The 14629-nt window shown below is 36.1% G+C and overlaps 1 protein-coding gene across 1 annotated transcript; it reads left to right on the top strand.

The window, feature by feature from the left end:
• The first annotated feature begins 12532 nt into the window (after nt 1-12532).
• On the top strand, nt 12533-13462 carry LOC136174053 (olfactory receptor 4A47-like). The gene has a single exon (XM_065943854.1). It carries the CDS (start codon nt 12533-12535, stop codon nt 13460-13462), a length of 930 nt encoding a protein of 309 aa, XP_065799926.1.
• Nucleotides 13463-14629: the final 1167 nt, after the last annotated feature.

Here is a 14629-nt window from a genome sequence, read left to right as displayed (position 1 = left end):
TATTATATAAGAAAATAAGTGACTTTAAAATCAATCAGACAAATTCAATTCTAGGTATATGACTTAAAATGTGTACTTGAGAAAATGAATTAGATATCTGAACCTTAAGTTCTTCACTTGTGAAATAAGGATTATGGCTCTTGCTACTGTAAATATAAAATGTGTTATATTAAACTATGAGTGAGTGATTGGGATATTGTAGGAGCTTGGAGAAGTAGAGTGATGTTATCAGAAGAAGGTTAAAAAGGACAGTTTGGGCTAGAGCAGAGAACTGACTTTTGAGGCCAGTATAAATGTGGAGAGACAGCAGGAGGCTGTTAGCGTGGAACAGGAACAAGTAGGGAATGATCAAATTTGTGATATATTCTTAAAGTAGAGTTAGTAGGATTTATGTAAGTTTCATGAGTGACAAATGAGTAAAAAGCACTGAAATTTTATTTCTGAACACTAACATGAAAATTATAGTTTTTTTTTTTTTACATTTTATTTTTTATTTTTTTATTTTTCAGTGGGTTTTGTCATACATTGATATGAATCAGCCATAGAGTTACACGTATTCCCCATCCCGGTCCCCCATCCCACCTCCCTCTCCACCCGATTCCTCTGGGTCTTCCCAGCCCACCAGGCCCGAGCACTTGACTCATGCCTCCCACCTGGGCTGGTGGTCTGTTTCACCACAGATAATATACATGCTGTTCTTTCGAAACATCCCACCCTCACCTTCTCCCACAGAGTTCAAAAGTCTGTTCTGTACTTCTGCATCTCTTTTTCTGCCCTGCATATAGGACCATCGTTACCATCTTTCTAAATTATAGTATTTAATGAAATAAATAAGGAATGCTCTTTAAATTTTATTTAGAAAATGCACATGTTTATTGTGGAAAGTTTAGAAGTTATGTTTTATAAATATCAAAGTGCTATTCAGTTGGATTTCAAAACTAGAGATATTGCAAATAAACATTTGAACTTTAGGGGAAAGGTAAGGACTGGAGATACAAAATTAGACTTCTGCATTCTAATTTATTGATCGACAAAGGGAAATATCCACCTACAGACCAAAGAAGTGTCAGGGAGGTTAGAGACAATTCAGGATAAGGAATTCATCTATTCACACATTCATCTACCCACACTGATTTTGTGTATTACCTTGAGTGTTTCATGTATTATAATTTGTTTCTCTATAAATGCTGCACCTTTTCATAGCTTTCTTTATTTCTTTATACTTTCAATTATTTTTTACCCTCAGCTGAAGCATTACTTCCTCTTGAAAGTCTTCTGTGATACTCATTTGATATACTCCTATATTCTGACTCCTCAGGACTCTGTGAATTTAATGTGTGAATTTAACTTCATACAGGTGTCAGGAATTGTTTGGTTTTTTTTGGTTCTGTGTCATATCACTGAGGTTAAACAACAAACAAACAAAAAAAACTAAGCCTTATTCAACTTGGTAATCAAAATTTCTATGACAATTTAGACACTAATAGATGTTCTATTGACGTTCTTCCAATGAATGAATAAATTTAAAAAATTCTTATACATTTGAGCATTTTTCCCCTTTAAGTGTTATCCCCCTTGTTTTTTTTTTTTTTTTTTTTAAGTAAACTGCTTTAATATGTGAAGTCAGCTCCTGTCCAGATTAGATGGAATCAAGAAACAATGTAACCTACTTTGTCCTTCTGGGTCTCACACAGAATCCAAAGGAGCAGAAAGTCCTTTTTGTTTTGTTCCTGTTCATCTACTTTTTGACTCTGGTGGGCAACCTTCTTATTATAGTGACTATAACTGTCAGTAAGACCCTGAACTCACCGATGTACTTTTTTCTTGCTAGCTTATCATGTATGGATGTCACTTACTCCACTTCTATCACTCCCAGATTGATTTCAGAGTTGTTATTTGGGGGGAAAAACATATCATTTGAATCCTGTATGACCCAACTGTTTGCAGAGCACTTTTTTGCTGGATCCGGGGTCTTCCTTCTGTTGGTGATGGCCTATGACCGCTATGTGGCCATCTGTAAGCCCTTGCATTATTTGGTGATCATGAGGCAGAGGGTGTGTGTTTTACTGCTGGTGCTGTCCTGGGTTGGAGGTTTTCTGCACTCAATTATTCAACTTACTACTATTTACGGGCTCCCATTCTGTGGTCCCAACATCATTGATCACTTTCTCTGTGATATGTACCCCTTATTGGAACTCGTCTGTACTGACACCTATATCATCGGCATCTTAGTGTTGGCCAATGGAGGACTGATCTGCACTCTTGTGTTTCTGCTCTTACTCGTCTCCTACGGAGTCATCCTACACTCTCTGAAGAACCTGAGTCAGGAAGGGAGGCGGAAAGCCCTCCAGACCTGTGGCTCCCACATCACTGTGGTTGTCTGCTTCTTTGTTCCCTGCATTTTCATGTATGTGAGACCTGCTAAGACGTTCCCTCTCGACAAATTATTGAGCGTGTTTTTCACCGTCATAACCCCAATTCTGAACCCACTAATCTACAGTCTAAGAAGTTCTGAGCTAACTTATGCTATGAAGAAGCTGTGGAGAAGAAACATCATATCTCATATTAAATAAGTGCATCATCTTGCACGAAGGGAATCATTTGACAGCAGGTTTCATTTCCTTAGAGTGCAGAAGTCATTTTAAAATTTGATTCTGATTTTAAATTCTTTCTTTATTTTATTTTTTCCCCTTTCCTTTTTTTTTTCCATTTATTTTTATTAGTTGGAGGCTAATTACTTCACAACATTGCAGTGGGTTTTGTCATACATTGACATGAATCAGACACGGAGTTACATGTATTCCCCATCCCGATTCCCCCTCTCACCTCGCTCTCCACCCCATCCCTCTGGGTCTTTCCAGTGCACCAGGCCTGAGCACTTGTCTCATGCATCCAACCTGGGCTGGTGATCTGTTTCACTGTAGATAATATACATGCTGTTCTCTCGAAACATCCCACCCTCGCCTTCTCCCACAAAGTCCAAAAGTCTGTTCTGTACATCTGTGTCTCTTTTTCTGTTTTGCATATAGGGTTATCATTACCATCTTTCTAAATTCCATATATATGTGTTAGCATGCTGTAATATTCCTTATCTTTCTGGCTTACTTCACTCTGTATAATGAGCTCCAGTTTCATCCATCTCATTAGAACTGATTCAAATGAATTCTTTTTAACGGCTGAGTAATATTCCATGGTGTATATGTACCACAGCTTCCCTATCCATTCGTCTGATGATGGGTATCTAGGTTGCTTCCATGTCCTGGCTATTATAAACAGTGCTGTGATGAACATTGGGGTGCATGTGTCTCTTTCAGATCTGGTTTCCTAGTGTGTATGCCCAGGAGTGGGATTGCTCAGTCATAAGGCAGTTCTATTTCCAGTTTTTTAAGAAATTTCCACACTGTTTTCCATAGTGGCTGTCCTAGTTTGCTTTGCCACCAACAGTGTAAGAGGGTTCCCTTTTCTCCACACCCTCTGCAGCATTTATTGCTTGTAGACTTTTGGATAGCAGCCATCCTGACTGGCGTGTATTGGTACCTCATTGTGGTTTTGATTTGCCTTTCTCTGATAATGAGTGATGTTGAGCATCTTTTCATGTGTTTGTTAGCCATCTGTATGTCTTCTTTGGAGACAAGTCTGTTTAGTTCTTTGGCCCATTTTATGATTGGGTCATTTATTTTTCTAGATTTGAGCTTCAGGAGTTGCTTGTATATTTTTGAGATTAATCATTTGTCTGTTGCTTCATTTGCTATTATTTTCTCCCAATCTGAGGGCTGTCTTTTCACCTTACTTATAGTTTCCTTTGTTGTGTAGAAGCTTTTAAGTTTCATTAGGCCCCATTTGTTTCTTTTTGTTTTTATTTCCAAAATTCTGGGAGGAGGGTCAAAGAGGATCCTGCTGTGATTCATGTCAGAGAGTGTTTTGCCTATGTTCTCCTCTAGGAGTTTAATAACTTCTGGTCTTACATTTAGATCTTTAATCCATTTTCAGTTTATTTTTGTGTATGGTGTTAGAAAGTGTTCTAGTTTCATTCTTTTACAAGTGGTTGACCAGTTTTCCCAGTACCACTTGTTAAAGAGGTTGTCTTTTTTCCATTGTATATCCTTGCCTCCTTTGTCGAAGATAAGATGTCCATAGGTTCGTGGATTTATCTCTGGGCTTTCTATTCTGTTCCATTTATTTATATTTCTGTCTTTTTGCTAGTACCATACTGTCTTGATGACTGTGGCTTTGTAGTAGGGTCTGAAGTCAGGCAGGTTGATTCCTCCAGTTCCATTCTTCTTTCTCAAGACTGCTTTGGCTATTCGAAGTTTTTTGTATTTTCATACAAAGTGTGAAATTATTTATTCTAGTTCTGTGAAAAATACCGTTGGTAGCTTGATAGGGATTGCATTGAATCTATAGATTGCTTTGGGTAGAATAGCCATTTTGACAATATTGATTCTTCCAATCCATGAACACGGTATGTTTTTCCATCTGTTTGTGTCCTCTTTGATTTCTTTCATCAGTATTTTATAGTTTTCTATGTATAGGTCTTTTGTTTCTTTAGGTAGATATACTCTTAAATATTTTATTCTTTATGTTGCAATGGTGAATGGTATTGCTTCCTTAATTTCTCTTTCTGTTTTCTCATTGTTAGCGTATAGGAATCCAAGAGATTTCTGTGTGTTAATTTTATATCCTGCAACTTTGCTATATTGATTGATTAGCTCTAGTAATTTTCTGGTAGTCTTTAGGGTTTTCTGTGTAGAGGATCATGTCATCTGCACACAGCAAGAGTTTTAATTCTTCTTTTCCTATCTGGATTCCTTTTACTTCTTTTTCTGCTCTGATTGCTGTGGCCAAAACTTCCAACACTATGTTGAATAGTAGTGGTGAGAGTGGGCACCCTTATCTTGTTCCTGATTTTAGGAGAAAAGCTTTCAATTTTTCTCCATTGATGGTAATGCTTGCTGTGGGTTTGTCATATATAGCTTTTATTATGTTGAGGTATGTTCCTTCTATTCTTGTTTTCTGGAGACTTTTAATCATAAATGAGTGTTGAATTCTGTCAAAGACTTTCTCTGCATCTATTGAGATAATCATATGGTTTTTACCTTTCAATTTGTTAATGTGGTGTATTACATTGATTGATTTGCTGATATTAAAGAATCCTTGCATTTCTGGGATAAAGCTCACTTGGTCATGGTGTATGATTTTTTTCATGTGTTGTTGTATTCTGTTTGCTAGAATTTTGTTAAGAATTTTTGCGTCTATGTTCATCAGTGATATTGGTTGTAGTTTTCTTTTTTGGTGGCATCTTTGTCTGGTTTTGGAATTAGGGTGATGGTGGCTTCATAGAATGAGTTTGGAAGTTTACCTTCTTCTGCAATTTTCTGGAAGAGTTTGAGGAAGATAGGTGTTAGCTCTTCTCTAAATTTTTGGTAGAATTTAGCTGTGAAGCCATCTGGTCCTGGGCTTTTGTTTGCTGGAAGATTTCTGATTACAGATTCGATTTCCTTGCTTGTGGTGGGTCTGTTAAGGTCTTCTATTTCTTCCTGGTTCAGTTTTGGAAAGTTATACTTTTCTAAAAATTTGTCCATTTCTTCCAAGTTGTCCATTTTATTGGCATAGAGCTGCTCATAGTAGTCTCTTATGATCCTTTTTATTTCAGAGTTGTCTGCTGTGATCTCTGCATTTTCATTTCTAATTTTGTTAATTTGGTTCTTCTCTCTTTGTTTCTCAATGAGTCTTGCTAATGGTTTGTCAATTTTGTTTATTTTTTCAAAAAACCAGCTTTTAGCTTTGTTGATTTTTGCTATGGTCTCTTTAGTTTCTTTTGCATTTATTTCTGCCCTAAATTTTAAGATTACTTTCCTTCTACTAACCCTGTGATTCTTCATTTCTTCCTTCTCTAATTGTGTTAGGTGTAGAGTTAAGTTATTTATTTGGCCTTTTTCTTGTTTCTTGATGTAAGCCTGTAATGCTATGAACCTTCCCCTTAGCACTGCTTTTACAGTGTCCCATAGGCTTTGGGTTGTAAATTCTTTCTTTAAAAGGAAAAAAAAATCCTATTTCTTCCAAGAGTTTATGATCATTGCAATTACAGTTCATTATTATACAGCCGTGCTGCTAAGAACAGTTTGCTCCATACAGAGTCCTCCCCACCCGTGTCTCTCATATCTCTGTGGTCACCTTAGTGTTTGTGCCCTGCTTATTTATGCATTTGTGTGCAAGCCTTGGCTACATTTTATATCATAATAAGTCCCTTGTTAAACTTACACTTTACCTTCAGAAATTTAGACTTGAAAATGCTATGAGGAAGTTCTGGGAGGAAAAAGTGCCTTTGGGAAAAGATCATAGTAGTAAAAATTGAGTTTGTCTTTAAAATGGGACAAGAGAAAATAGAATCTTATGATTGAAGACAACTGCACACTACTTAGCAATAGCATGCTGATTTTGACATATGGCCACTCAGAGGCGAGTTCCAGATAGAGAATTATTACCATTATAAAATTGTACTTAGTTTTACATATTACCAGTTGGTAGCTAAATTTTATTTCTTGTCAGAATTAGTTAGAGTTTGGAAATTCCCTGCCAGTCCAGAAGTTGGGACTACATACTTTCATTGCCAAGGGCCTGTGTTCAGTCCCTGCTAGGCGAACTAGAGTCCCACAGGATACACCACACAGGCACACACATAAAAAGCCACACCAATAATAAACAAAGAAGTAAACAAAAAACCTAGGCAAGGAATATTGAAAAAAAGAGTTTGTTATAACATAGTTCTAAAAGTTTTTTGAAATGCAAACGTTTATTTTACTATGACTCATTACAGTTTCTTTTAAGTCTTCATGCTTCCATGTCGCATAATTATTCCCTGCCACTCTGAGCGTAAACCCATCTCACCCAGTGTTTCACCAGTCACTTTGGTGTCTCTGCAGAGTGGAGTCGAAGTCCAATCTGTGGTGTGTAATCTGGGTGTATATTCCCACTGCTTTGTAGGGAGAAAGTTTCACATTATAAAATACCCTCTTCCCTTCCATAACCAGTCAATCTGAACTATTCTGGAGGAGCACAAAATACTTCAAAAATATTTCCTATCTTGCACCTAAAATCTGATTTTGAGACTCCAAACTCTCTTTATCTGGTGTGCTTTGTTTATTGGTGAATCCTGAGTATTTAGAACAATGCCTGGCCTATGGTAGATGCTCAATGTTGGTTGAGTTGATTACCTAATATTTGGGTATTGACAATACACACTAGTATGTTTAAAATTGATAACCAACAAAGATCTACCATATATAGCACGGGGAACTCTATTAAACATCTTATAATAACCTAACTGGGAAAAGCATTGAAAGAGAATAGACACACATACACATACAGCTCCCTCACTCTGCTGACCACCTGAAGCTGATATTGTTAGTCAGCTATGGTCCAATATAAAATAGATAGTAATTATTAAAAAAACAGAAGTTTTAATTTACTAGTTTTGTCATTGGATTCCTAGATGTCCATTGGCAGATGAATGGATAAGAAAGTTGTAGTATATATGCCCAACAGAGTAATCACTCAGTTATAAAAAGGAACACATTTAAATCAGTTCTAATGAGGTGGATTAACCTAGAACCCATTATAAGAGTGACGTAAGGCAAAATAGATATCGTGTATTAAAGTGTATATATGGAATCTAGAAAGATAGGACTGATGGTCCTGTGTGAAGGGCAGCAATGGAGACAGTCATAAAGAACGGATGTTTGGACTCAGTGGAAGAAGGAAAGAGCGGGATGACTTGAGAGAACAGCATTGAGACACATGCCTTACCATATGTAAAATGATAACCAGAGGGAGTCTAATGTATGACACAGGGAACCCAAGCCAGTGCTCTGTGTGAACCTGGATGGATGGGGGGGAGAGGGTGGGGGGTTCTGGAGGGAGGGGACACAAGTATGCAGCAGAGGCTATCACAATATTGTAAAAGAATTGTCCCCCAATTGAAGTAAATAAATAAATCAAAAAATAAAATTATTTAAAAATAGAGCTTTTAATTTAGTTGTTTTGTCATTAGATTGACATATTTACCTCTTAAGCCCAGGTGCATCTAAAGCTAATAATATTTGCAGACAGTTTGGGCTTTCATGCTATAGTTTATGTTCATATCATAAACCAATTAATGAGGTCACCTGAGTTCTTCAATTTCTTTTAAAAATTGTGGTCAAATACACATAACAAAATATACAGTTTTAACCATTTTAAAGTGTCACTACCTTAATTCATATTGTTGTGCCAACATTATGGTTGTCATCTCCAAAATGTTTCCAACTTGTCAAACTGCAATTTCACAACCATTAAACAAAATTTCCCATTTCCACTTACCAAGCACCATACAACTATCATTCTATTTTCTGTCTATAAACTTGACTAGTTAAGTGCGTCAATCAAATGTAGTCATACAAAATTAGTTTTTCTGTGTGACTTCCTTTTTCCTTTGCATCAATATACTATCCTTTCTCCATTAAATCCTCTTGACACTCTTGTTGAAAATTATCTAGGATGTATATAAAGCTTTATTTCTAGATCATCTATTTTATTCCATTAATATGTTGTCCATCTTTATTTCAATGGTCATGCTGGGATTACCATAACTTTGTATAATATGTTTTAGGATCAGGTAGTGTAAGACCTACAACTTTTTATTTCCTTTCAAAATTATTTCAGCAATTTGGAGTCCTTGAGATTCTGTATGAATTATTCTGCTTCTATAAAAATGATTCTGGGATTTTGATAAGGATTGCACTGAATCTGAAGGTGTTATTAACATCTTAATAGTATGTAGAGGTATTATCAACATTTTAATACTGTTAAATATCGCAGATCATAAATATCTTTCCATGTATGTGTGCATTTGATAATATCACTCAGATACATTTTGTAGTTTTCAGTTTACAAGACTGTCTCCTTGGTTAAATTTATTCCTAAATATTTTATTCCTTTTGGTGTTCTTGTAAGTTTAATTATTTTCTTAATTTATTCTTGGGTTTTTCATGATCGTGTAGACGTTCAACATCTTTTCATAAAAATCCCTCAACAAACTGGAAATAGAAAGAATGTAGCTTGACATAATAAAGTCCAAATATGACAGATGCACAGCTAACATCATCCTCAACATGGAAAGTTTAAAAGCTGCCCCATTAAAATCTGGAATAGACAAGAAGGCACAAGTCTTTTTAACATAGTACTGCCATAAAAATTCCTGTGAAAATTTTAAAGTTGTGTTAAGTATAGCTCCTCTCATCTCTGAAGTGAAATAATTTTATTAATTTTTATATACTTTCAATTGCTGTAACAGGGTTTATTAAAACAACCCGACAACTTATTTTTATATTGGAGGGTAGCCAATAAGCAATGTTGTGATAGTTTCATGTGATAGCAAAGCAAAGAGCTCAGCCTATGTACACAAGCATCCATTCTCCACCAGACTCCCCTTTCACCCAGGTTACCACGTAACACTGTGCAGAGTTCCTGGTGCTCTACAATAAGACCTTGCAGATTATTGAATTTAAATGTTGCAGTGTGTACATGTCAACTCCAAAATCCCTAACTGTCTCTTCCCCAAGTTCTTCCAGCCTAACAAGCATAAGTTTATTCTCTGAGTCTGTGAGCATGTTGTGTGTGTGGTGGGTCGTGTCCCATGGCCTGCAGCCCTCCATACTCCTCTGTCCATGGAATTTTCCAGGCTCTGTTTCATAAATAAGGTCATTTGTATAATTTCTGTAACAGTGTCTCTGATGAAACTCACTTCCTATACTTTCGAACTCAGCTTGAGCATCACCTTAAGAAAGCTCATGTTGGATTACTTTATCCACAGTTGAATTTTCCCTCTTATTTTCTGTCACTATACCCCACTTCTTGTCTTTTAAGCAGGGAATGAAACTGCAACTTCTTTCTTAAAATTGTCTCCTTTTTTATATGATTTTATTATAACAAAATAAGATCCACACAGGGGACACTTTTACATGATTTCCCCCTGATTTTATTAATTCTTGTATCCTCACTTATAGCATTGTTGCTGGTCAAAAGTGGGTATCATCAACTTTTTGAAAAATTAATAATTGGATTATTTACTATATATAAAATTTTAATACATTCAATTGTGTTTTTGGATATTTTATATAATATATTAAAGTAAATTTAAGATAATTAAATTGGATATTGTAAAGGGAACAATCTTGCTATGGCTGGTAGGGAAACACATAACAAATAATTTCACTAAAGCTAAATGACTGAGCTGATATTTCATTCTTGATTTGTAGTCATTTCATGATTCTGGAGCTCTTTGTCCACGTTGCACCTTTCTGACACTAATTTTGTGATTTGGCCTATTAATAACTTTACATATAGACTTCCTTTAAAACGTTGGGGAAAATCACAGTGTATTAATTAAGCAAGAATTAGTCCTGGACACATGCCAATTCCAAGACTCAATGATAATTGCAGCTGGAAGGGATGAAATATCTTGTGATCTTCACCCCTAACAGGAAGAAGATGCTGCCCACTTAGTGACTGACAGAAATTTTTCAGAAGGTCGTTTCTTAGACTTAAGGCATGGCTTAAAAAAGGTTAGGAAATTTTTTCAAAATCTCAATGAACTACTCTGTCCATGCTAACATGACAGAGTGAAAAGGGATAAAAAGTCAAATGCATTTTTTTTTTTGACATTAGCAGGAATAAGTTACTTGTGAAAAATTTCCCTGCAAAATGACGAATTGATATCTTCTATGTAAATATATAATTTCCTGGTCATTTTGATAAATTTCCCAAGGTAATAAACTTTTCTTTTCTCTGTGCACCATGGAATTCCATTAAAGTAATATATACTGCACATAAAAATAACCTTCTGAATAATCAGAAGACTTCATGAAGTGAATGAACAGACAATCAAACAAAATAAACTATATCCTCAAGTAATAAGGCAGCTTTTTGCCCTCTGTTGCCAAACTGGATGAAAAATAATTTCAGTGTTTATGAATAATTTAAGGTCATCCTTCAGATTCTGAACAAGCCTCCACAAGGTAAAACTAACAGTAAATAGTGGGAACCAGCCTCCCAATTGTGAGAAATTATTATGTAGAAATTAAATTACTTTGAAATCAAACTTAGACTCAACTCTAGGTATATCACTTAAAAATGTGACTTGGGAAACTGAATTAGTTGTTCTGAGCCTTAGCTTCTTCAGTTATGAAATGAGGACTGTGGATCTTGTTACAGTAAATATTAAATGTGTTATATTCAGATATGAGTATATGCTTGAAATATACTGCAGGAGCATTGAGCAAAAGAGAGATATCAGAATAAGATATATTAGAATTAGATAAAAAGGACAATTTGGGCAGCTTCAGGTGAACCAAATTTTTCGAGGCCAGAATAAGTTTTTCTCCAATTTTTTGGAGAGACTTGGTAGAAAGCTATTTCAGTGGAGCAGGAAGAAATTAAGAAGTTGGGTATGATCATATTTGTCATATATTTTGAAAGTAGAGTTGATAGGATTTATTAAGATATTATGAAATTGATAAATGAGAACAGTACTGAAATTTTTTGTCTGAAAAATAACATGGAAAATGATAGCATTTAATGAGATAAATACAGAACACCTCTTTAAATTTTATACAGGAAACCATTATGTTTAGTGTGGACAATTTAAAAGTTTAATAAGTACTAAATTGCCAATCAATCGGATGTCCAAAATTAGAAATGTTGCATACAGGCAGCTTGGTGGTAAAGTATCTGCCTGCCAGTGGAGGAGAGGCAGAAGATAAGGGTTAGATCCCTGGATTGGGAAGATCCTTCGGAGGTGGAAATGGCAACCACCCTGGTATTCTTGCCTGGGAAAGCCCACTCATGGCACATATCTACGCTTGAGAATTTGAGGAGAGTTAGGGACTGGGGACTCAGTTTAGATTGTTGCAGTGTTTGTTGGTCAGGAAAAGGGAAGTGTCCACCTAAAGACTTAAGAAGTGTCAGTGCAGTTTGAGACACTTCAGGACAGCGAACTTCTACTTATTGTTTGATCTACTCATATTGATTATGTAAATTACCTTAAGCGGGTCTCAAGTATTGTACTTTTTTGACCTTATAAATGGTGCACCTCTTCATGAACTTCTCTTCCCATCTTTGTTATTCTTGCATTTTTAAAAACTCAGCTTCAGCATTGCTTCTACTGGGAAGCCTTCCTCTGATTCTAGTTTGAGAAACTCCTACTGTGACTCTTAGCCCTGTATTGATACTCATTTAATGGCATCTATTACGTGGGTCTGGAATTGCCTGATTCCTCATTATGTGTCTAGCACTAGAGTGATGGGAACTATGCCTTATTCAACTTGGTAATAAAAATGTCCATGACATATTGGACACAGATAGATGCTCCGTGCATATCTTCTAATGAATGGATAAATAAAAGACAAACATTGAAGTCTTTTCTGTCTTTAAGTGTTTTCCCCTTCATTTTGGAGGTAAGCTACTCAGATGTGAAGTCAGCTTCTGTACAGACGAAATGGAAGCAAGGAGCAACGTGACTCACTTTGTCCTCCTGGGCCTCACTCAGGATCCAAAGGAGCAGAAAGTCCTTTCTCTTATGTTCTTGCTCTTCTATATTTTGACTGTGGTGGGAAACCTGCTCATTGTTGTGACTGTAACTGTTAGTAAGACCCTGAACTCACCAATGTACTTTTTTCTTGCTAGCTTATCATTTATGGATATCACTTATTCCTCTTCTATTACTCCCAGGTTGATTTCATACTTGTTTTTTGGGGAAAAAATCATAACCTTTGAATCTTGCATGACCCAGCTGTTTACAGAGCACTTTTTTGCTGGATCCGGGGTCTTCCTTCTGCTGGTGATGGCCTATGACCGCTATGTGGCCATCTGTAAGCCCTTGCATTATCTGGTGATCATGAGGCAGAGGGTGTGTGTTTTACTGCTGGTGGTGTCCTGGGTTGGAGGTTTTCTACACTCAGTAATTCAACTTGGCACTATTTACGGGCTCCCATTCTGTGGCCCCAATGTCATTGATCACTATATGTGTGACATGTTCCCATTATTAAAACTCGTCTGTACTGACACCTATGTCACTGGCGTCTTAGTTGTGGTCAATGGAGGACTGATCTGCACTCTTGGTTTTCTGCTCTTACTCGTCTCCTATGGAGTCATCCTGCACTCTCTGAAGAACCTGAGTCAGGAAGGGAGGCGGAAAGCCCTCCAGACCTGTGGCTCCCACATCACTGTGGTTGTCTGCTTTTTTGTTCCCTGTATTTTCATAAACACAAGACCTGCTAAGACCTTCCCCATTGACAAATCATTGAGTGTGTTCTATACAGTCATAACCCCTATGCTGAACCCATTAATCTATAGTCTAAGAAATTCTGAGTTGACTAATGCTATGAAGAAGCTCTGGAGAAGAAAGATCATATCTCATATTAAATAAGTACATAATCCACCATGAAGGGAGTCATTCGACATCAGGGTCCATTTCCTTACAATGCAGAAGTCATTTTAAAATTTGATTCTGATTTCTCTTTTTTGCAAATACTTTTCTATAATTATAATTAAAGATAGTTATACAACTGCGCTGTTAAAACAGTTTTCCTCTGTACTACAGTATAAAGCCTATAAATACCTATGTATCACTGTAGCTAGCAAGGTTTAATGCCTATTCAGCAAGATATTAATAATATATAATTAATTTGCAAAGTTGCGATTATATAGTTACACTGATATTTGATCATTTATGCTTTTATCTTTTTTACTCTTGTTCAGACTCAGAGCAATTTTTATTTAGATTCTTGTCATTTAAGTAAACTCATTTATTTATATAACTTAAAGTTGTTATTTTATATAGATTGTCTTCTTTGCTATGTTTCCATCACATTATGCCCCCAAATTTTAACTTAAATACTTTATTGTTTACAAGAAAATTTGAAGTAAAATAGGGATTAATTAACAGCCTATATGAGAACCAAACAATATAGGATTGAAAGAAAGTGAAATTTGCTCAGTCGTGACCAACTCATTGCAACACCATGGTTTGTATAGTCCATGGAATTCTCCAGGCCAGAATATTGGAGTGGGTAGCTTTTCCCTACTCTAGGGTATCTTCCCAACCCAGGTCTCCTGCATTGCAGGCAGATTCTTTGCCAGCTGAGACAAAAGGGTAGCCCAAGAATACTGGCGTGGGTAGACTATCCCTTCTCCAGCGGATCTTCCCACCCCAGGAATTGAACCGAGGTCTCCTGCATTGCAGGTGGATTCTTTAACAACTGACCTATCAGGGAAGCACAAACAATATAGGATTAAGTCTCAAATAAATTTCCAAATTTCCTATTTTTTTCTCAGCATTTTCTAGTCTTCGTAAATGTAACCCCTAATTTTGTTTCTTAATTTTCATTTGGCAATAATCTTTGCAAATGCAAATGTGTTTAACATATGGATATTGTTACTCTCTCTATATAATCCTTGCTTTTACTATGCAATGTCTTGAAAAAATGTTTTTGTAGGAGTTCATATATATCTCATTACCTTTCTTATGCTGCACAATACTCCTCATAATTTTATACTAAAATTAATATGTCCATTTCTCTTCATGTGGCTGCTA

Source organism: Muntiacus reevesi, chromosome 9, assembly GCF_963930625.1.
Source record: "Muntiacus reevesi chromosome 9, mMunRee1.1, whole genome shotgun sequence".
NCBI classification, from domain to species: Eukaryota; Metazoa; Chordata; class Mammalia; order Artiodactyla; family Cervidae; genus Muntiacus; species Muntiacus reevesi.
The sequence above is the reverse complement of the archived record's forward strand: the minus strand, read 5'-3'. Positions and strand labels throughout refer to the sequence as shown.